This window comes from Anas platyrhynchos, chromosome 7 (assembly GCF_047663525.1).
Source record: "Anas platyrhynchos isolate ZD024472 breed Pekin duck chromosome 7, IASCAAS_PekinDuck_T2T, whole genome shotgun sequence".
In the NCBI taxonomy this organism is placed as follows: Eukaryota; Metazoa; Chordata; class Aves; order Anseriformes; family Anatidae; genus Anas; species Anas platyrhynchos.
Genome location: NC_092593.1, coordinates 10033418 through 10057264, shown reverse-complemented (window position 1 = coordinate 10057264; position 23847 = coordinate 10033418). Strand labels below are relative to the sequence as shown.

Below are 23847 nucleotides of genomic sequence, written 5' to 3'. Positions count from 1 at the left end.
ACTGTAGAGTCAAATCGTTTATTTTAAAATGTTGTACAGTACAAGGTACCTTGATCTTCTTGGTAAGAGTAACCTCATTTTAAAGAGAGAATGAAGGCCAAAGAATAGTGAGTATAGCAACTGTCTGCCTTATATGTTAGTGGCCTTCCTGTTCCTCCTAACCTTGTAGTAATTGGGAATCAAACACAAAGCAAAACACTGCAAAAGTAAAATAGTGCAACTGAAGAAGTGTACTTCTGGTAATTAAGAGCTGGTCTTAAAATGCTTCAGTTTTGCAATCACAGGTAGTGAATTGGTGTTTAGACTCTCTTTCTGTCTCCATTCTAAGCTTTGTTGAATTCTTGTAAATGTCTTTCTTTCATTTTTATTTATAGGCTGAAGGATACGTGATTGGCAGCTGTATCAAACACATTCCAATTGCAGGGCGAGATATAACATACTTCATTCAGCAGCTGCTGAGAGAACGAGAAGTAGGAATTCCTCCCGAACAATCCTTGGAAACAGCTAAAGCAGTGAAGGTAATGTGAACATTGTAAATGTTCGGGTTGTTTAAGAACAGAGTTCAATATACATTTTAAAAAATAAATTATCTCAGTCATTGCCTTCTAAATAATGTTGCTCTGTTTGTAAATATTAAAATGTCTAAGCATTAAATACATTGCATTTAAGATGTATTGTTGGGTTGTCCGCACTTTGGCCTAGAATTTCAATTTTCACTTGTCCCTCCCCTTTATTATTTTAGTAGAAAATGTTCTTGGTGGGATGTGTAATGTAAAGAGCTGTAATCACTCATTCAGAAAGAATGTTGATATATTTTTTTATAGTACAGAGCTATTTTGAAAGACATTCAGCTTAAAGTATGCTTTAACAGTGTTTCTATGGCAGTTCTTCAGTATACTTTAGAACTCATTTCTCATTGCTATAGAAGTTTAGAGGGAAAAACAGAAGAAAAGTAATTTAACCCAGCAAGATGTGCTGCTTTCAGTGCTGCACAGAAATGATTTCTAGTAGCAGAGCTATTACTGTATGCAGTAAACATCAATTCAGCTGTTTTTGAGGAAGATTATTTGCTAGTTTCAAACTCTTATTCTTAAAGGTTCAAATAACTATACTTTTACAAAGTTGATACCATGTTTTCTGCTCTACTTAACAAGATACTTACAACTATATATATTTAATTTTCAGGAACGTTTTAGTTATGTTTGCCCTGACTTAGTAAAAGAGTTTAACAAGTATGACACAGATGGTACAAAGTGGATTAAACAGTATACTGGAATTAATGCTATCTCAAAGAAAGAATTTACCATAGATGTTGGTTATGAGAGATTCCTGGGGCCAGAGATTTTCTTCCATCCTGAGGTAAGTTGATTTGAATTGTCTTCACCTTTTGTTTTAGGTGCGTTTTAGATGGTGTCCTACAAGTAGTATTTGTAAATTATTGAAGTGGTAATTCCAACTAAGAATTCTGCATTGGTAAATTGGTATCAGCTATTTTAAGTTCTCTTTCCAGTGTAGGGAAAAATTAACTGGAAATAAATCTTTGTTTTTCTTTTCCTTGAATTCCTCTCCATGTTCTCCTGTGAAAGCTTTTGTTTCATGTTAGGGTGTTTTGCTTCAGCTCTCAGCATCTGAGAAGGTCATGTATTCTTTGACCCGTTGTGGTTAACAAAAGCTGTACAGGAGAATAGCAAAATAGATAGTTTAGGTTTATGGTTCTTTCAAAACTTTTATAAATGGCAGTAAATATAGCTAAGGAATATATTCCATTAGCCTTTTCACTTTCACTGTATCCCTAGTATAATGGGATGGTTCTTTATTTTCCCCTTTCTATTTTTAGCCCCTTTTTCTTTGCAGCATATGGTCCTGCGTGTTGACTTAACTGTTTTTTTTATTCTTGCTTGTAGTTTGCTAATCCTGACTTTACACAACCAATCTCAGAAGTAGTAGATGAAGTTATTCAGAATTGTCCCATTGATGTTAGGCGTCCTCTCTATAAGGTATGTAGCTAAAATGTTTTTTAATACTTGTTTTAGAAGGATTGTGGTTTATATTGAAATATGTATTGGCAACTTGGTTTGGAAAAAAAAAAGCAATTTCAAAAGCAGAAACCATTTCTGGAAGAGTGTCTAACATGCAGAAGGCTTTATATTTACTTTTGAGTAATGAGACATCCCATTCTGAAAAGTTATATGTAAAGGAAAGAAATAAGGGAAGTGTAAATTTAAGTGAAAGAAGTGAGACACACTAAGATATAAATGGATTTTAAAGCATAGGCAGTTTTAATATCACAGCCTCTTTGTATTCATATTCTGTCGTGTATAAGTGTTAAACAACTTAAAACAGGGTAAAAGCATACCTGTTAACTGTGTTTAAAAAAAAATTAACTGTAGGTCTTCACCTTTATTTTTTTTATTTCCTTAAACAGAATATTGTCCTCTCTGGAGGTTCAACCATGTTCAGGGACTTTGGTCGCCGTTTGCAGCGAGACTTGAAGAGGACAGTTGATGCAAGACTGAAACTTAGTGAAGAACTTAGTGGTGGCAGACTGAAGGTTAGTTCTTGTAGCCAATGCATTTAACTAGCAGCTTTCTATCCCTTGTTACCTGGAAAATGCAAAAATAACATACTGGAACAACAGTATTGTTTGAAATTTTCTCACCTTCATTTAAGGTTCTTCTACAGGCTTTTCAGAGATTATATATGTTGTAGAGAGTTAAAGACTGTTTCTGGGGGCCATTTGTATAACATTGTAGGAAGCTACAGTACTGTTTTGTATTTCAAAACAGTGTTTTGTATTTCATAAAGACACTGAAAGGTGTGGCACAGGCTCAGTGCAAAGCCACTAGTAGCAGTAGTAGCCAAAGGAATAGAGCATTTGCCCTTTAGAAAAAGCTGAAAGAAGTGGCTTATTTGGAGAAGTCAAATCTTTGTGGGGTCCTAATAGCAGCCCCCTTGGAACCTGTGTGGAGGTTATCAAGGTGCAACCAGGCCCGTGATAGTGCTGCATGATGACCATGTAAAGGACAGCAGCATATGAGCTTGGATTTAAGGAAAATCTCCTTGGGGATAATTGGGTGTTGGATGGGTAACTGCACAGAGAGGTTGTGTGGTCACTGTCCTTTGAAGATTGTTGGATAAAATTCTGAATAATTTCCTTTGACCTCCAGGAGATTGCACTAGAGCCATTGAGTTCTGTTCCCATCTGAATTATCCTATGATACTCTGAATTAATATTCTCACTGAACTGCATGTTCCTTAGTTTACATGCATTCTACTTCTTACCTCTGATCTTATTTTTGCATTTTTTTCTGTTGACTCTGAATACATAAAAGATATTAGCAGGTTAGAATATTTTTTAAGTCAATAATGAAGTGATTTTCTCACTTAATTTTTAGTAGTAATGTAGCTAGACAAGCTCAAACAGTACTTAAAAAAAAAAAGTGCTTTTTCGTAATATGCCATGGAGGCAACTCTGAAGTTTGTTATAAACAGTTCCTTAGCTCAAGTAACTCAGTTTATTCTCAGTTCTCTTTGTGAGACAGACCTTTATGTTATAGGTTGGAAAAGCACAGCTGTGCATTGATCATAGCTAAATTTTTGATCGATCTGCAACTAATGCTTTGTTAAAATAATGACATGAAATTTAAAAACTAAGTTTCAGAAGCCTTCTTTGGAAAGGGATAAGTAGTACGGATCTATTCTTGCAATTGCATAGCTATTCCCTGAAGGAAATTAAACAGAAAATTGAAGGTGGGTAATGTGAGAGGAACGAGGGTGGTGGAGCTGTTGAGAAAATTGGCATGAATGCAAATACCTTAAAATATCTGAAAAGTAGATAGCTCTTGCTAATAAACAAACACTTATTTCTTAGTCTGGGTTGTACAAATGAAAATCTGATAGTATAATTGTATGTTTACATACCAACCATTTCAGAAAAACTATTTTGTGATTAGTAAGCTTGGAATATAGTCTTTTGCTTCTGTTAGTTAAAAAAAAAAATCATTTAAATGTTAATATATTCCTTTTTTTTTTTTTAAATTATTTTATAGCCTAAGCCCATTGATGTACAAGTCATTACACACCATATGCAAAGATACGCTGTTTGGTTTGGAGGATCAATGCTGGCTTCCACAGTAAGTTAGCTATAAAGCTAAACATGTTTTAGTCCTGGGTATGTTTTTGGGTTTCTCATCTACCATGTAGTTCATATCGAATGCAATTGGGGGATTTCTGATAGTTTTTAGGTAAGAAACACTACACTCTCCCTCAAAGCTTTTGTATTGGATTTGGAAATTCTAAAAGAGCAAATGAAAGCTGAATTACTTCTGTGTTTTGTTTTTTTTTTTTTTATAGTACATTTTGGTTTGATGTGATGAATAGTACTTACTTTAGGTCTTCCAAATCATCTGTATTTGCTTTTTCCCACTTGCTATGTAAATTATAGTGTTGTTGACTATTGTTTCTCTTCCTCTTTACAGCCTGAATTCTACCAAGTATGCCATACCAAAAAAGATTATGAAGAAATTGGTCCTAGCATCTGTCGTCACAACCCAGTGTTTGGAGTCATGTCTTAAAGCTGACCTTGCAGGGGTCAGGGATAGGGAGGTGGGGAGGAGTTTTTCTGATCACTCGTTTGTCTGATGGCTGGTATTAAGATAACAAACATGCCTTGACAATAAGAAAAAGACCAAACGCAATTAAACAGGATTACTTTAAGTGTCTGAACATGCGGATGTAGTGGAAAGCCAAAATGATCACGTTTTTTCTTTAGATTATTTGACTTGTGCGTAACAAACAAAGTGGGTTTTAGTTCTTTCTGTGCCCTGATATTTTGTATATTAAAGAATTATCCAAGATTTGGTGGGATTTGACGGTGTGTAGATAGTCAGCTCTCTAATGCTTCAGTTGTACCCTTTTATGGGTACAACGCAGGAGCTTGTTTATATTTCTTACTTTTTTTATACTTTGAGGAAAAATATGAATTAAAGAAACTGTAATATTTGAGAAAAATTACCAGTGACCATCTTTAAAGTAAATTAAAGAAAAGTCATTAAGACTCATGCAACTAGTTCTTGAAAATCATGACCAGTCTAAATCCTGTTCCACACGATGCGAGTGCTTTTGGAACTAAGAAGCTAGTATCTTGGATTAACTGATGCCTGCTAGTGCTTTCTGATTACTCGGTGCATTTTCATTCTATCTCTTGCTTTAAAAAAAAAAAAAAAAGACAAGACTGTTGGACCAGTATTGCAGTTCTGTAGTGTCATTTCTAATTAAAACCAAATAATCAGGTTATCAAAATTGGTGTATTTAAAGCCTAACACCATTCCAATAAAGGCACAAAATTTCTTTTTATGTTTGTGTCAGACTTGTTCATATCATTACATGGGAAGTTGTGAGCATGGGTTCCTACATATCCGCTGTTGTTTTTAATGAGTAAGATTGGCTTGTAAGATAGAGATCACTATGTGCATTGTGTAAGCTGAAGTGTGAGCTTCTTAGAACTACAGTTTATATGTTCATCTAGATAGCACTGATCTATATAAACCTAACATCCATCTGCATTGTTAGGTTTGTTCATCTACTTCATTCTGTAACTGATTTTTTTTTCCCATTTTCTTTCAAGTGGTGGCATACAGGAGACAGCTCTGCGTTTTAAATCTCTGGTTTTTCTGCAAGAAAATACCATGTAGATAAAAAGTGAAGTGAAAACGATCTCTTTCTCATTCTTTCTAGGAAGAAAGCTTCATATTTGCAATTTCTATTAATACTTGATGATAGAAAACTCTGATTCAGACACTTCCGAACTCACAAATGTAGTTAAGACTGTTCATGTAGAAGACCACAAGAGGGAGATCTCTTGGTTTCTTCTACAGAATTCATTATTCCTCAAGTTCGCTTTTTAGAGAGAAGCTCTTCAGTTGCCAGAGCCTTCAGTTACTTCAGAGCATGATAAACGAGCCTCCAAAACAAAGCTATATATGGAAAGCTGGAAAGCTATTTTTACAGTAAACATTACAAAACTTGACGTACTGGAATAGAACCTTGGTGCAAACAGGAAAAAAAAGTTAAATAATGGTATTACAAAGCTATTATTAACCTCTCCTGATCAATGATACAAATTTTGTATACCTGGCTTTGAAAGGTTGTCATATAGTGACCTTTTGAGTAACTGCTGACTAATTCATATGGTAAGACACACAGACAAATATATGTAAAATAGAGATTAATTTAAGCTGTGCTTTCCCAACAGTCATCTAGTTCAACTGTATCATGCTTTAGTGATTGGATTTCCTGATACACGGCAATGGCCTGAAGACAGACCCAATTTTCAGGGAAACAAATTTACTTTGAAGATTTATTCCTGAAACACAGACACATAGATTCCTCTTTATATATGGGTAAAGTTGCCTGGCAATCTTGGCAGGTAGGGGAACAGTCTCCTCCAGTAATTCCCACGGGTGTGTATGTGGGGGCCCTGTATTTTGTGGCTGGAAACCAACATGACTGACAACTGGACCACACTGAGTTACGCTGGAAGAGAAGAGGTGCCACTTGCATGCCTTCATGCAGGTGTGCTACCCGTGCACTGGAGAACAAAACCTTCATGCCAAGCCTAGCTACTGGTTCTGTCAGTGCTGTGCTGGCTGCTGCAGGTCTTCCCTGCTGGTGGCAGAGCACATCTGGGTACTTCAGGGAGCTCCACGCATGCTGGGCTGCAGAACTGAACCGGTCCTTGGGGGATGCCTGCAGCTTGGAATTTGGACATGACTGGTCACAAGGAGAAGGCAATTCTGTAGTGTGCTTTGGAAGCTAGGCTCTTGCAGGAGAGGGGAGGGGGGAAACGAGAGACCAGGCTGCCCCAGAAGGGGATGGTGACTTGCAGCCTGACACTGTCAGGCAGTTCTCTTGGGCTGGGATTTCAGGAATGCCTGCTCCCCAGTGGCAGGGAGCACTCTAGAGCTGGATTTCGTGTCTGACTCAATAATAACAGCATTGACAAACAGCACTTCTGTTAAGGAAACAAGCCAGATCATATGGGAGCTCGTTGACAGGAGAGAATTGACATTTGAGCCTGGAAGCTGTCAGGCTTAGAGCAGGAGTTGCTGCCAAGTGTAAAATGGGTGGATTTTTGCCTTACAGCTGTTTTTTCCAATAAGGGTACTGCTACAGGTACTACTGAGTTCTTAATCATGGGTTTGATACGTGCAGGAGTAATCTTTTCCTAATCTGAGGGATGCCTCCTGCCTGCAGTGAATGAAAACTGCTGGAGCGGTGCAGGACAGCGTGGCTTTGGGCAGCCCCTGCCAAGCTCTGGATCCTTGGCACAGAGGTAGATCCCGTGCTCCGACAAGAAGCTGCATGGTCTCAGCATCACTTTGCTGTGGCTGACGGACCTCAGCTCCCAGGGAGCAGGTACCGTGTGTGTCCAAGCGCAGTTGTTCAGCCCATGTGCTGCGTGCCTCTCAGGTGGGACACCCCAATGTGTGTTCATCTTCGCTTCGCTTCAAGAGAGATGCTCCAAGCTTGTTTAGTCACTTGTGGAAGAGAAAGGAGGGGGAAGCACTCTTGTCCTTATACAATGCATTTTCTTGTAGCTGTAGTTGAAAATAATGTTAAGGTTACCATAAAATGAAACAAGTGAGAGACTTTCATAATGTATTTTGTATTTTTTATACCCTAGAGATCATGGAGAAGGTATGGAGGCATTGCTACCTTCTTGTGCACTGGGGAACTAGAAAACCATGAGCAACTCTCATTAATGACTCGGATTGAACAGAGAGTCATGAAAACTTAAACACCCAGGTGTAATATTCAATTATAGTCTTCTATGTTGGGGATAACTTGGGAAATGGCTTACATCACTCCTCTGTGCCTATAAAGCTGGATCCAAGTCCAGGCTGCCATTTTGGTGCTGCACACATAAAACATGCCTTGCCAAGGTGATACCAGAAAACCCTCTGCTTTTTAATTGTACCCGCTGGTGCTGTTCTGTGCTGTTCTGATGCTTGAATATAAAGCATCCAAAAGATTAATTGCAAAGGCAGGTGTTTAAAAAAAAAAACAAAAATGATGTTTTTCTTCTAAAACTTGTTGTCAGGAGAGGTTACATAAAAAGGCAATTAAAAATTTGCACCCCTGTACAAATTAAGCTCTTTTTTTTTTTTTTTTTTCTTGGTTTCAAAGTCCTGTTGTGCTGGTAATTAGCAGGTAGCTCAGCTCTCACCTCCACCTCCCGGTGTAGCCCCTCAGGCAGGGGTACTGCTGGCGCAGCGAGTGACCAAAATGCACACAGCTGAATGGATCAGAGAAGAAATACGAGGCAGCAAATGTGGGTCATGCTTGCTGTATAGTGGAGAGTTTAACAGGATTCGTGTTTACAGTGCATCATAAAGACAAATCATAATTTTATTGTCTTAGTGACCAGCAGCCAGGGTATTTATGCATGGAAGAGTCCCAGGAACACTGAAAGCTTGAATATTGGCCTGTCTGAACCTGGCTGGCTTTTCTAACTTCTGTGAGTTTGATTTATTCCCCCAGGAAAACAAGAACCCTAGGTTTAATTGGCTCTGTGTGTCAAAAGCTTTTATTTTCATGTAGCTCAACTTAAAGTAAATCAGAGGTCACTACCATATCACTTCAGGCTCATCTCATTTTATGAGAATTTTTCTTCTGAAATCCTTGGTCACATGAAAGATTTCATTAAATTTGTATCTTAAGTATCCATGGAAACAAAGATATTTGGACCAAAATGTCCTTCCTCTCACTATGTCACCCACACATAAGGCATGGTTCAGCCAAATGATGTGTTACTGGGAGCTGACCACAGGTGCCTGCTGGGCACAGGGTTGCTTGTGCCATTGCTGCTGGCTGATAGCAAAGTGCTTTTTAAGTTTGCTAGCTGGTAGCCGTTTTGTTGTTTGGGCAGGCTGAACATTTGTTTGCCAAACCCTTGTGGCAGTAAAACTGGGAAATGTGTCATCACTTAAATATTTTTTCCCTCTCCTGAAGAAGCAAAAGATGTAGGGTGGTGATTCTGTAGTCCAGATTTCACTTCTGATTTAACTTTTGACAGAGTTTGAATAATCAGCACTGCATGCAGGTCCCCTTCCCTGTTCTGGCCTATGCCTCTGGCTTCCTGGTTTTGAGCAGGAGCTGGGTCATCCAGGACAGCTCGCTGCTTCCTGGGTTTTGCAGATGCCTCTAATCTTGACATTTTTTTATCAGAAACATAATAACTAAAGGGAAAGGACGGGCTGACCCAAAATAGGTGCAGATATAAGAAGTATAAGGGGTGCCCTGTGTTTTGCCCCAGTGTTTCTCTGTGGTTTGGAGCAGCGAGTTTATGGGAACCAAAAATCACAGAATCGTAGAAAGGCCTGCGTTGAAAGGGAGCTGCAGGGATCATTGACTCCAACTCCAGTATGTATGGCATAGTGTAGAACAAGTGACACCAATACTGTTTAGAAAAGAGTCGAGTAATGAAACTTTTCTTGGTTTCGTGAGCTGAAAGAAATACCAGTAAAAGCGTGGTGTTTGAAAGACAAACCAGTGCAGAAGAGGCATTTTTCAGTTCTCCAAGGTGAGAAGACACGGTTTCATGGGCATTTACTCTGTTTCAGGGTAAAACCTCATAGCATCTTCTTGAAGTTGTTCCAATTTTTTATTTCTTTCTGTGGGGGGCTGCTGGGCCTTGTTCTGCTCTGGCTTAGGACCTCAGAGCTCCCTTATGTGGGTGCCAACCTGCCCGGGGCCTCTGCTCCTGCCTCTAGGCCCTGGGGTTCAGCCAGGCCTCAAGAACAGTGACAAGCAGCAAGGGCTGTCCCTAGGGAATAACAGCAGGTGACGCCTACCAAGTGTCCCTGTAAAACTAGGAGGAAGTCAAAACATAATGAAGATGTGAGGATCAGGCCTTTTTAATTCTGATTTGTGGCCGAAAGGAGGGCTGGAGGCGGGTGGTGGGCGGTCGGCCTTATCGCGGGGAGGCTGTGCTTAGAGCCTTGCTTATTAATATAATAATATCCCACCTCGATATTTCACTGAGGTGGCTTTGGCTGACAGTTCTGAGGCAAAGCAGTGAGGGTTTCACGCTTAGCCACAGGAGGGCACCTTCCCACAAGAAATCCAGCACCAGCGCAGCCAGGAAAGCATTTTAGGAGGGAGACTGATGGAAAATGTTCAGGGGGAGGTGGGTGCCTTAGTGATGCCCAGGTAAGGAGGACTGGAGTGTTGCACCAGGAGGGCAACAAAGTCTCTGAATTGTGAAATTCTGGTAGTGTTGCTGGAGACAATAAACCAGCATCTCCCTGCAGGTGTGGGTGCCTGGACACCTGTGAGATGCTCCAGGACAAATGGTGAGAAGTGACCCAAGGAGGCAGGGCCGGACCTGCACCTCTGGAGGGGGATTAGCACAGGGGAAGACACTGCACACAGGATATAAAGCTAATTTAAGGAGTTACCAATGAAGCTGTACTCCCATTGCAACTCAGCTCTGAATTAATTTAACCTGCACCTGGCCATGGGCAGGGCACAGGAGACAGCCCAGGGTGCTGTGGGTGATGCTGAGGCTTTGCAGGACCCGATGATATACCTATGCACAGGGTCTGAGCCAGGCGAAGGTGAGAGAGTTTTGATAGTTTTCTTGTAGCTAGGTGCTGTTGGTGCGTTGTACTTGTCACCCACAAAGTGTAGATAATGGTGATATTACCCTAACATGATGATACTTACTGCATGGATGTCACAGCAATTTTGTCAGTGTGGATTGTTAGGCATTTCTGGGCAAAATAGGCTTTTACCTGAGTGTTAGTTTGTATATTAAAAAAAGTGTGTTTTTCAGAAGTTTACCATTACGGTGATGCTTCTGTCAGGAAGGTTTCTCTGGTCATGGATTCCCAGACACCATCTGACCCCCACGCTCTCTCAGAGAAGCCTGCTTCCTGAACATTGCTCTCCCCTTGTTTTAAAGGCAGCCAAGAAGGCAGGCACTGCCCACATCTCATCCATGTCTCCTGTTTCCCACAGGGCCCCAAAGTTGCCAAAAGAGGAATGGTAAGGTATGGAGTTGGGTGCAGAGATGCTATGGGGATGTGATGCTGGCCATACCACATCCCAAAATGCAGCCTGGCTGATTACACAGGAGTGTCTTTCAGGTCCTTCTTCCAGGGATGTGCTGCACCAGGAGGGCAACAAAGTCTCTGAATTGTGAAATTCTGGTAACATCGCTTCTGCAGGCACAAATGGTGCTGCCTAAATACCTGCAATGCTTTCCTGCTTCTCTCCCTCCCTTCTGTGGGGGGAAAAGGTTCCTCACTTACTGTCTTTGCCCTGTGGAGCTATACAGGTCAAAATTAATGATTAAATAGCAGAAGATAGTGCTTCAGAATATGTGGGGTTAACGCCTTCATTTCCCCTAGATAGCAGAGAGGTCTAAAGACTTTCTCAAGATACTGTATTGATTACAAAAAATAAAGCAGTAGATTTTTTTTTCCTGTGTCCCTGTAGCAGTGGATTTGTTTTTGGCTGTATGCTAAGTATATATATATATAAATATATATATAAACAAAGTAAGTTCTTGCTTCCTTCAGAGTCTTTTTAGTATGATTATGCTGGCCTTTTTTTGGTCCATTTAACTTAGTCATTGAATGTAGAGGTTAGGTAGTGGTGCTGCAGATCTTCAGTGGTCCCGACACGTTTACATTTCTCCAATGGTAACAGCACATTTACCTGTGTTTCAGCAAAATTGGTGGTAATTTTTATATCTTGTGCTGCATCACAGCTGGGTTTTGGACTTTTACAAAGAAACCATAGGGAAGACCTGTCCGAGCAGAATGCAACATTGGCACTAATAAATACAGTGTATGTTCTTACGTTATCTCTTTAGAGGGTGATGCTTTGAACTGAAAAGCAAGGGAATAACACTGGTATTGTGTGGGCTGGGGGCAGCAGCTGCCAACAGGGCTGGTGGGAGCAGAGGGATCCAACTGCAGTTGTTTAATGTGGCTGGAAAATACCATGAGTAGTTAGAAATTTAAATGCTGCTTGAGATCACTGTGCAATAATTGGTCAAAGAGCCACACATGTACTGAAATCTAATTTTTCCCTCTCTTTCTGTGAGATGTATATTGATGCATCTTCTCTCTGCTCCTATCTTGTATCAGCTATTTTATCTGTGAAGCCTGATGTTGGACATGGATGCTGATACCGTATGGGTCAGTTCTGTAGGTTGTTCCTCTCTGCGTGTCCTCTATGTAGTGCTGCTTGGGGAAGACCACAGGTTTAGGGTGAGATATGCAGTGGCAAAGCTTCCTTGGCTCACCTGAACTTTGAGTACAATTTTCTCTTAAACCAAGCCTGCAGACAGCTGGGTGTAATTCAGCCTGCAGCTTGTACTGCTGTAATTCAAAGAGATCAATGGATAAAGTAGGAACCTATAACTGACCTATTTCAGCTGATGGCTTCCTGAGCGGGGCTCACAAATACAAGTGGCCTGAAACAAATCCCAGGATAACTCTGTGCCATGGTAATGTCACATGCCTTCTGTCCTCAGGTATCTAATATAAAGGCAACTAACATAACTGCATAGTTTGGCAGGAATTTTTACCTGTTGAATACTTAACAGATTTCTTGTCCATACATGTGTAATTTTCTCTCATCCCCAAAGGAAAGCTATATAATTTTCACCATATTTGTTTTTAGGGTTGCAGCATGCCAAAAGTGCACCTTGAACTTCCTAAACTGCAGGAGATGATGTCTTGCTGCACCTCTGGTGGGGCTGCAAACACAGGCCAGGGGCTGCGAACACAGGCCAGGTGGTTTTGCAAAGCAGGACCTTCACCCAGGCTTCCCCTGACAATGCTTGTAGCATTGGTTACCTATAGCACGCTGGCATTGCTAAATCAGCCCAAATAACCCTTGGATAGCTTTTGAGCTATTTAGGGTTTTCAGCTTATTTATTTATTTATTTAAATGTTGTGTTTTTAAATAAAGCAGTATTGAAAAATACTTTTTCAATGTGGTCTTGAAGAGACATGCTTTTTTCCAAGAGCTTTAAGAAATACTATACTTAAATAAGCAGAATGGTCACATGCCTAATTATTCAGCCTACTTTATAGGAAAGTAATTCTGCTATTTCAGATTCCAGTTTGAGAGGGAGAAATAAATTCTGGTGGCTCTTGGAAATAAATGAGCCCAGGTGCGTCTGTGTCTGCACAAGGAGGGAAGGGAGTGATGTGGGTGTGAAGGGCAGAGAGCACTTGCTCGCTGAACAAGGAGGGGTGCTGCTCATGTTCATTAATCACGCTGATTGCAGCAGCCAAATATTTGATTAAAAGGATGAATAAAAATAGCCATTGAAGCAAATAAGCTTGTGGGGTCTTTTCTGCAGTGCCAGGGCAGGGAGTAACCCTGGAATTGAAAACCCTGCAAGTGAAAACTCCCTTAAGTGAGGGACCCTAAGGGACCTGTGAAAATTAAATAGCCACAGCTGTGCTTGGGCAAAGGGGATGCTGCCCATCACCTGGGGGTGCTGCCTGTGAAATGCCTCCTTCAAAATACACCAGGGAAATTGCTACCTTGAAAAAACATGCAAGCAAAAAAGCTTTTGATGATTTGGTGGCAGAAGTGGGGAAATCAGGACTCTAAATGTTCTTTTAAAGCTCCTTTTCAGTACTACTACTAGAGGTAGCTTTAAAAAATGCCCATGTGCAAAATTTTTTGCAGATGGGAAGTGTAACAAAAATGACATTTAACTGTGAGGAAAATTGCTATTTCTTGTGAAGAAAAGTGTACTGTCTTGCTATGGGCAGAAATGAGGAATTGTCTAAAAGCTGGCATTTCTGTAAGGATATTCATGCTGAAGCTATCCAAAAACTGCAGATAAAGGGAAGCACGAATGTTTCCGTTTGACCACCAGAGAAATGTGAGCCTGCCAGGGGCGATGTTCTTTGTGCTCCATGGCCATGCCCAGGTGTGTGGTGCTCCAGCCCCATGCCTGGAAGCTGCAGGGTCCCACAGACAATTGTTCTTGTGGCTGGGCAGGTTTCTGTGCTCATTGGGGTGACTGGTCTGCCCTCCTGCCACACGCTGCTGTCAGATTTGCTTGAGTCTCTGCTCTGGATACTCCTGATTTTCACAATCCTTCACCGTGCAGCTCCTGTGGCTCCTCCAAGCCTGTTCTTGCCGGTCCTCAACACCATTGCAGTGCTGCTCCTTTATCCCTCTGGTTCTGGTGCTGCCCCACCATGTTCCTCCAGCTGCCCCAGGGAACAGTCATGAATTGGTGGCACCAGCCAGTTCCTGCTTGTTCTTGCTTCATTTATTGTCCATTCTTCTTGGATTTCTTCTGTATTATAATTTTCCAAGCTTTGCTTTCTATCTAAATAAAAATGCCACACTTTTTGGATCATATTTCCTGTATCTACAAGCTAGACTTTTCTCTGTCTCATTTAGCTGATATCCATTTAACTTCATTATCCTCTCTGGGCCTAGCCTCTGAATTAGTCTCTTCTACAAATGCCATGAATCTGCCACTACCTCCCTTAGCCACATCATGAGGGAGTGTGTTAAATAACTCTGGTCCTAAGCAGTCCCTTTGGCACGCTGCTAATGCTTTAGCCAGTGCTGTTGTGTTAAATAAGAGGCAATGAAGCTAGGGCCACCTTGTCCTCTGAGGGAGCCAGGCGGGTGCTGGCATGCGATGGGAGCTGCAGTCCTTTCTTTTTGTGGCTGGGGAAAAGAGGCAGCACATTGATGTGGCTCATCCTGCAAATCTTTCTCCTTTTCTTAGGCAGGTGACATGGCTTGCGCCTATTAATTGTCTGCATTTCACATGCAGTTGAGCTAGAAGAGAAAGCTCGAGTCTAAACAAGAATCATAATAAAATAATAATTCAGCAGGGAATACAAATCACAGGAGTGTGGGTAAAATGCAAAGCCTTTTTGCTAGATGGACTGCAGAGCCTCAGCGTATCCTGGAGAATTTCATAAATCTAATGAAGCTTTCACACCTTGGGGGACAGGGCTGGAGCTGCTGGGCTGCCTATCCATCTCAGGATCAATAGCGCAGTTAAGTAAAAATCACCTGCAAATAAAGAACATGGAGCTGGAAGTGCAGCTCATCTCTCATGGAGGAAACAGAATAATAATCCAAAAGCCTGAGCCAGCAATTTTCAAACCCAGGGCTGCATCTGCGATGGTGCTTTTTCTGTGGGGTGCCCCAGCAGTACATCAGCAAAGTGGCAGCAAGCATCACACATGTAGGAGGACCTGCTACAGATGTGTAAAAAACACGAGTGTGGGGAGGTGTGGGAGACACAAAGGCTGTTTGTGATCCATCCATGCAGCTTGGCTTTGGGGGCTATGGCTTCAAGGCGCTCAGCAGAAGGCAAGGTCTTGTAAGAGACACCAAGCCTGGAGCTGGCTTGGAGGGGCTACACATGACCCTCAGTAGGAGATGCCCACAGGCACTGGCAATACATCTGGGATGAACAAACATTCAACTCTCACTGAGGTAGGACCTGTCCTTCCCACACAAATACAAAAGAAGACTTGGATTAATCACCCAGTGACTGAGGTAGTTTACAGAACAAATTTCTGTGTTTCCTTGTGACTGGGATTACTTTTCTCCTTCACACCGTGCAGCTTGGCCCTGGCAGTGGGTGAGCACTGACATAATGGAGTGGGAAGGAGCCCACTTTTGGAGAGCAAATTACATTTTTGCTTTTGCCTTTGCAGGGACGGGAGAGCTGTAAATTTATTCGTCCCTTAGAGGTTATTGCCTGGCAGTGCTTTGCCTTTCACTGAAAGGAAAAATCAAAGTTATATTCCAGAGGGTAAAAGGCAAGGGAGCCAATGGTGGTTAAACACGTCGTGTATCTTGGGTTATCTAGCTGGCACGTGCCTGCATGAGGCCCAGGAGTGAAAACAAAAGGGCCTGGTAAGGGGGGAATCAGCAGAAAAAGGGACAGGAGAAGAGGTCCTGGGTGGGACATGACACAGCAGGACACAAAATCCTCAGAAATGCCAGACAGTGCCCCAAGCACACACAGATTGGAGCAAAACAATGAGTGAAGCGATTGAGACTCCGCCACGCTGTGTTGGGGTCACGGTGAGGTTTGTTTTTGTGCTTACTGTGGTAGTTGTAATTTCTAGTTTAAGTTTGTGCACAAAATCAATAGCTCCACAAGTGAAAACCTGCCAGCCTGTCTACAGGATTTATTTGACACACCGGGAGCTTGAAGTGGGTATGAGTTTGAGGCGTGGGGAGCACCGTTCTCATCCTGGCACCACAGCCATGTAGGCCGCAGCAGTGGCGAGCTCCTGGAGGCCTTCAGGGTTTGGAGAATTTCTCTTCCTTAAGGAACTCAGGATTTCTACATCTAATATCTCTGCTTTGATACATGACTTGTTATAAGGATCACGACTTAGAGACCCAAAATCATTTTAAAGACATTTGAATACACCAAAAGGTGAGCTAGTCCCCTAGATGACACCGCGCTGAACACACGGTCCTTCAGGAACACATCAGCTCTCGGGCTCATGCAGCAAGCTGCCAGGGCTGGAACTGGCTCTTTTGAGAGCTACCCAGAAGGAGAGACCCTTTTTGTCCTTCTGGGTTAAGTAACACAAGCTAAAGAGGTTGGAGGAAGGAACAAAGGTTCCTTTGCTCTTGCCAAAACAGTTGGAAGAGCAAATAAAGGGAATAACTGTATAGTTACCTTTACCATCTTTCTTCACAAAGGAAGTGGGAGCTTCATTTCTTCCCTACTTAATATTTTTTGACTAAATTGCTCGTGTACATAAAATCTTGGACAGTATGTCTTGGAGGAACTTTTGGCAGATGGTTTCTTCGCTCCTCTGAGCAGCTGATGTGTGACCACAGGTGACCGGTCACCTGAACATCATGGCTTTGTTTCTGTTTGCTAACTGCCAAACCTGTCCTTTATGCATCACATCCACCTGGAACTCATTGCTCTGCAGCAAAAGATGGGAAATTAAATGTATCATTGATACAGGCTCAAATTTCATGGGCCATCAGTATCCCTTGGTGCATAGAGCTGTGTGTCTGAGGTTGTCAGTGAAAGGGCTGCTCACTGCAGGTACCGGGGCTCAGCCATCCCTCCTTCTGCCCGGGGCTGTCTCCAGGCAGGATTTTATCTTAAGACACAAAGAATTAAATGTAACTTTTTTCCACCTCTTTTTTTTTTTTTTTTTTTTCTTTTACTTCAGTTCCCAGTCTGGCACCAAAGCTGGAACATCTACTGCTGGTAGATGTATGACATCTACAGGGACAGCTTGTAGAAGACTAATGACTGAAAAGCACAAGATCTGCTGGTAACTGCTTAATAACACAGTGTTTTAAAGTGCTTCTCTGACACGTCCATTTTTTATTTACAGAATGTGAAATACATGCAAATATAGCATCTTCAGGATGGCATGCTGAGCCCTGGGGCATTCACAGATCCCAGCTATAAATCTGGAATAAGGCAACGCATACTGGCTGTGATATTGCTATTGTTGTAATAAACTTGATCTCTTTGCTCTTTTCACCCTTTCCCTCATTCAAGATAATGCAGATTTCTACTGCCCAGTCTGGTACAGCCACATCTAAACTATCAGGTCAGCACTGAGCTGCTTTTTTCCCCTTAAAACCAATAGAAATTGGGGTCCAAGTTCTCAAAGGTACATCATCCCTTAAACCCAAGAGCTGTTAGTACTTATATCAGCACCAAAACCTTGTCAGAAAAATAAATTTAAATGTTGAAAAACATAAGATCTGGGGAAAACAGAAGGGGAAATGTAATCAGTAGGATGATCATACAGTCAAGTCAGAAGGATAATGTAGAATAACGGGACTAACAGAAATAGCAGGTGCCTGGAAAAACAAAATAAATGATGAGAAATAAAATTATAGGATAGTATGAGAGATGTGTAGGAGAGTGAAGATATGATGAAATCCTACCTAGCAAGCTTAAAGAGATAACAACATGTAGGATGGTGTAGACATGATAGAGAGGAGTGATGGAGGAAGATTTAAAGTGAGGGTTTCTGGGGCTGCAGAAATAATGAAGAGAGACACTGTAGCTGAGATAGAAAAAGCGTATTATGCAGAATTATACAGAAAATGGCATATTATTCTGCACTCTCCCAAATAGGAAACAGACTTAAACTTCTTATTTGATCATCTCCAGAACTTCGAAAGGTTGTGTCTGCTTTCTGCTGAAACAAAGTCCTGAATGCCCCAGGAAGTGACAGGAGTGCTCAATACCACTGCCTGCGGGATGGGCTGGCCTGGGAGCCGATACAAGTTGATGGTGGTCTTTGTCTGGTCTGCGGTGGCATTTTTAGTAACTCCTATTCTGCCTCCAGATTTTTCTCTGAGCTTTGTACTGGTCTTTTTGTATTGGTCTAAGCTAAGGATTGGTCTTTCTTATTCGAAAAGGTGAGCTGGGAAGTCATGCATGAAGAGAAATCTTTGCTCAAGGAAGATGTTGAACTGGAAGCACATATCTCAGTTAAGCCCCCTTTTCCTCGTTATCTGCCTCTTTCCCAGCTCTGCACCAACTGATGGCAATGTTGGTGATCAGTGAAAGCTAGTGAAAGCTTTCAGTACTCCCTCACTCAGACATACCCTTGTATGGATATCTCTGCATAGAAACAGGACATATGTGACATTTATCTTTTTGATACTAATGGATATCGGGAAAGTTAACAATGAAATTTAATCTGAGTTTAAATAACCAGGAAAAAACAAAACACCAATTCAACATGTATATCTTAAATGGTGAAAATGATTCCAACTAAAAAAACACTGCAAGAGACAGAGTAAGTTCAGGAATCTAATTAAATAGTATGTCAAAAATTAATAGCAATAAAATATATAGCACATTATTGTTCTTGCTGTTCACCTTTAGAAATGAGCAATTTGCCAACAACATTTCAGAGAAAAGGAGGGTTGTGTCTTTGAAGGGGTTACTGCCCATGTCTCACAGGGTGTCTTGGATCATCAGAGAGTATTTCTTTTTAGAATAGTGTTCAGATATGCCACTTGGCAGTGAGACCCACTGCTGAAATCCTAAAAGAAAAGGTTTGTAGGCAGTAACCAGACTGGTCCTTAATTGGCCCAGCTGCAAGGTCTTGCCTGGGAGCACTGACAGGCAAAGCCATCCCTTGGATCTGTGATTTGTATCCCAGCGTGACTCTTGAATGATGGCAGGGTTCAAAAGGTGCGTTTTTGGTAAAGCGAGCAGTGTGCCTGAGCCACCGGGGGGTCTTTGCTTCACTGTGCTCCAGGCCCTGTGACTGTGTGGCCTTACTCATCCTGTCCAGTTGCACAGGGACCACGGTGCTGTGCTTGGAGGCATGGTGCAGAGCAATTCAGAGCACCTCAGTTGGTTCCAGCTTGGAAGTGCTCACTTGTGCAGAAACCTAAAGGAAGCTCAAGAACAAACGTGTAATAATGTACTGAAATACAAAATACAACCCAGACAATACCACCTAGAGCCCACCCAAAGTGTTCAGTTTGAGTGGAAGACAACATCTGTCTCAAGGACAGCACAATGGGACTGCCAGTGAGGATGCTGCCATGTCCAAGATGATCTGTGCCCACCAGAAACACCAGAGAGCTGGGTTTTGCTCATCCTCCCCTCTTGCAGACAAAACTAGAAAAAAAATATCCTCCTGGTTAACTCCACTTACAAGCATGGACATACATGTAGTTCCTGCTGCCCAGCTGCTCCTTGTAAATTTTCCACTGAGGTAACTTGTTTCTGTGTCTGAATCCCTATTTAAAGTCCAATATTTTGTGCTTACTTGCATTTCTCTAAATCTCAGTGTGCTGCAGGAAAGGAATCATTCTAGTGATCTATAACTGAGGTCTATGGAGTGAATTAAATGTGCTGTGTATCTGTTGGCATTATTGCTGAAAGAAAAAAGCAGAAAAACACAAAGAGGATAAAGAATGATCAGGTAGTGTTTTAAACAATTAGTATTTTGTGGGGTTTTAAAATGGAAGAGAATTTCAGTTAAAAAAAAAAAAAGAAGGAAATGAGAATACAACCCCCCTTAAAAACAATTACATGAATCAGCAGCACAGGCTCAAATCTGTCTCATGTCCCTTTGAATTTTCTAGTAACTTTTAAAGTCCTGAATATTGAGTATTGATCCAATCATTGCATTTAAAGGGGAGCCACAGTGTGCCACCGGGAGCACAGCAGCACCACACAGGGGATGTGACCGAGCTGCTGCTGGTCCCGAATTGGAGCTGGGGCAGCTCCACAAGGCACTGGGCTGCTCAGTCCTGGCAGATGGGACCGGGTGCGTTCGGGGTCCCTGCAATGTGGCTGCATATCTACATACCCATTTCCCCCTCACTATGGTGCTTTTCCCCCATCCCTGGGATTTTGGCCTGATTTGGCCCTAAGTTTTGACCTGATTAGCTCCAAATAAACATGCTGCCCCAAAACACAGAAGGCAGCCGGGGCTAGGGTGTGCTCCCCAGGCTTCCTGCCAGGGCTTCGCTTAGTGCCACTTTTTGCTCTCTGCGGCTGCGGATGAGCATTTCTTGTAACTGTTGCTCGTCTGGGAGCAAAGAGAGCTAATTTCTAAAGCTGCAAAATGAAAAATACGTTCCAAACTTGAGAAGGAAGCAATGTAATGGCTGCACCTCTCGCGCTGACAGGATGACCTAGAGGTGGAGTTATTTGAATTAAAAATCAATTCCGGTAAGTACCAGACAGAAGAAGAGTCCTCGTCCGGGAAAAAGAATAAAACCAGAAAGAGCTTTAGAAGTTCCCAAACTGTTCAAAAAATATATCTCATCGCAAAGAATAAAACTGTCCAGGCTTTTAGTGCAAAGTGATAGGGAAAAGGAGAAACCAGCATGTGGCCACCCCTGTTTTAGCCGTGGCTGTCAGGCCGGCTGTGCCACGCACCCAGCACCCAAGCAGGAGTGTTTCCTCCAGCCCCAATGCTGCTGCTCCTCGTAGCTTTGGTTTTGTTAGCAACTAAAACTAAAATTACAGGTGTGTGGTTGGAGGGGGAGGAAGCAAGGCAGCTTGGCATTTGGTGACGGCTTCTCTGATACCAAGCTTACTCCCAGAAAACAAAACCCAAACCAACTCTCTTAAAGTATTGACTGTCTCCCTCCCGGAGCTCAGAAGGTCAGGAGAGGCTCCTCTATTATCTTTAGCTTTAAAAATGTAAATCTTAACTTGTGCTTTGCATAGTGCTGACCCCTCTGCACCACTCAGGAGGTTGTGTATGGCCAGGAACCAATTCCTGTCTGCTTGTGTGCCTCTCTGCCAGCCGCTCAGCTCCACGCACACGCCGTCCCCTACCTGCCAAATTACAAGTGCCTGAGGAGAGGCTGCCCTGACTTAAGATGTGAGAAACAAGGAGCTGTGGAGAGCTTCTGACAGAGGCTGTTTCCCAGATGATTTCAGTGATGGAAAGATGCTGTCCTGTTATTTCCCTGAGGAAGCCCGGCAAGCTCTGCCTGGTGCTCCCATTTACAGAAGCTACCTTGTGATCAGCATGGAAATAGTGTCTTTCTGGCACTTGTTTTATTTTTATTATTTATTTTGGCCCTGCTTTCTAATTCCACAGCTGCAGATCCCATGAAATGTATATGCTAAAATGCATTACTTGCTCCTGACTCAAGGCATGCATAAAGGTGAATCCTGGAGGGATTTCATGAGGCACAGAGAAAATACAAACAGATCTTTCATTATAAACCCATTTTCCTTAATTTCCCCAGAGATGATCAAAATGCCACTGAATTACAAATACGAGCCCCACTGGGATAGTGTCCACAGCCCAGGAGACATCTTCTCTTCTAAATATCTGGAGTCCAGAAGGTTGGGCTGGCAGCCAGGGCCATCACCCCATCTGCACAAAACGGGGCTCCAGGTGCAGCAAGGGGCATTGCACAAGGTGGTGGGAGAGATGTTAGAGGCACAGAGCAGCACCTGTGCTGCCACCACTTGTCCTTCATCTCCCTGGTGTCCCTCTTGTGTTGTAAATTGCAATTTTAGCTAGGCTATTAAGATTAATTAAGGAGCTATCACTGAACTTTTTATCTGGAACAAAGTGGACGCAGTAATCGTACTGCAAAGCAAAAAAGATTGTGCCTGTGGAAGTATGGTAATGGAAAAATACGACACCTACTGTAGATTAAAAAAAAGAAACCTGTAAAATGTTAAACAGCTGAAGCTGGTCTCAGCTGCACACATGCTCATCTCAGATCTCCTCATGAGCAACGTGATGTTGGCGTATGGCAATGGGAGCTCAGACTGCACCAAAGACACTTCGGCAAGAAACCCGTGTGGCCACCTTGTTTGTTTTATTTATCATGCTGCCTGCAGAGGTAGTACACCAACAGGTGCAGAGGAGCGTAAATCCCCTTGTAATACATGCACCCATCGGTCTTGTGAGATAGTTGGAATCCAGGGGGGTGCAGGGGCCTGGCTGGCCACACTGTGGGGTCAGGGACAACCCCAGGCAGTCCCTCAGCTGTCACGGGAGGGATGTGTCACAGCCGCACAGAACCAGATGTGGGTAAAGGAAGATGTCACAAAATATTACATTTACTGGGGCGCTGCATGGGCCGAGGCTGTGCAATGCTTTGACGCTGGCTGTGGAGCTGCCACCCATCCTGGACAACTGTGGGGTTGGCGGGGAGCAGCACGGCAGCACTGCTGCCCTTCATCGACATAAATATGATGGCACGGGCTGTGCACCTGTGGCTGACACAAAGCCAGAACTCGCACGAGGAAAGGGAAGTCTGTTAAAGCTGTGCAGATCGCTTGGGAAGCCAGGCTTATTTGGGCAAAATGCGTTTTAATCTGATTTTAATGAGGCTGATATTTTAAAAGGATGATGAAGAACACCGGTGGGGATACAGAAAAAAGCCATTCACAGAATTTTAGGCTGCAGGATTTTCTGGGCTCCACCTGAAAGTGAGAGCCATAATGAGTTTATATTGTTTAAATTATCAGAAAGGAGATGCAGAGGTAATGTGACTATGGTGTAAACCCACATGGAAAAAGTAATGGCTATGATAGAGTTAAGTGGCTCAGGAAGAAAAGGTATAAAAAGAATGAATAACTGAAAGCTGAAGCCAAATAAATTCAAATGAGAATCCCAGCACAGTTTTTAGCAGTGAGGATGATTAATCACTGGAACAAATTACCAAGTGAAGCAGTTGATTCACAGTCTCTCAGTGCTTTTGAATCACAACCAGTTGTCTTAAGCCCAGAGTGGATGTCCTCAGTTAAACAAAAAATATTGGGCTTAATAGAGAGGTAACAGAGTGATATTTAATTACTCTGGTAGGTCAGGCTGGACCTGCAGATTTTGGCAATCAGACATGAGGCCCCTCTCACCTCTCTCCTTCTCCCCCAACACAGAGGTACTGGGCTCTCTTTGCCATTCCCTGAAGGGGTCCAGGGATGGGGATACTGCTGAGACCAGGCGCAGAGGCTGCCAAAAGTACCCTTAAAATCCACTTCTTGCAGCCCCAGCCCCTCCAGGGCCCCAGGTACCTCCTGCAGCAATCCCTGTGACACCCTGTCCTGCCTGATGCATCCTTGGGAACAGGTCTTGAGAGCTGCCTGGCTAAACTAGCCCAGGGCTTGTTTGGAAACAAGTCTGGACTTTGCTTTGCTGTTGCATTGCTTGCCACTTTTTGCTCGGTTTGTTAAACACAGTTAAGTTTTAAACATGATATAGAAATTTGCACCAGAGTTCTCCCTGTCAGGAAATGCACCCAAATACTCTGAGGGATTCCCACATGCAGTGCAATAACCGACAACTTCCATCTTTCTTCAGCTGCAGTGCTACATTTATAACA

At 42.5% G+C, this 23847-nt stretch overlaps 1 protein-coding gene across 1 annotated transcript in view; it reads left to right on the top strand.

The window, feature by feature from the left end:
- Window positions 1–5355, top strand: part of ACTR3 (actin related protein 3) — a 29329-nt gene extending 23974 nt beyond the window's left edge. Inside the window, exons 7-12 of the mRNA XM_027461497.3 lie at window positions 375–518; window positions 1186–1359; window positions 1905–1997; window positions 2426–2551; window positions 4050–4133; window positions 4479–5355. Coding sequence (XP_027317298.1) covers window positions 375–518; window positions 1186–1359; window positions 1905–1997; window positions 2426–2551; window positions 4050–4133; window positions 4479–4574 — 717 coding nt within the window. The 3' untranslated portion in view covers window positions 4575–5355. The remainder of the gene's footprint in view (window positions 1–374; window positions 519–1185; window positions 1360–1904; window positions 1998–2425; window positions 2552–4049; window positions 4134–4478) is intronic.
- Window positions 5356–23847: the final 18492 nt, after the last annotated feature.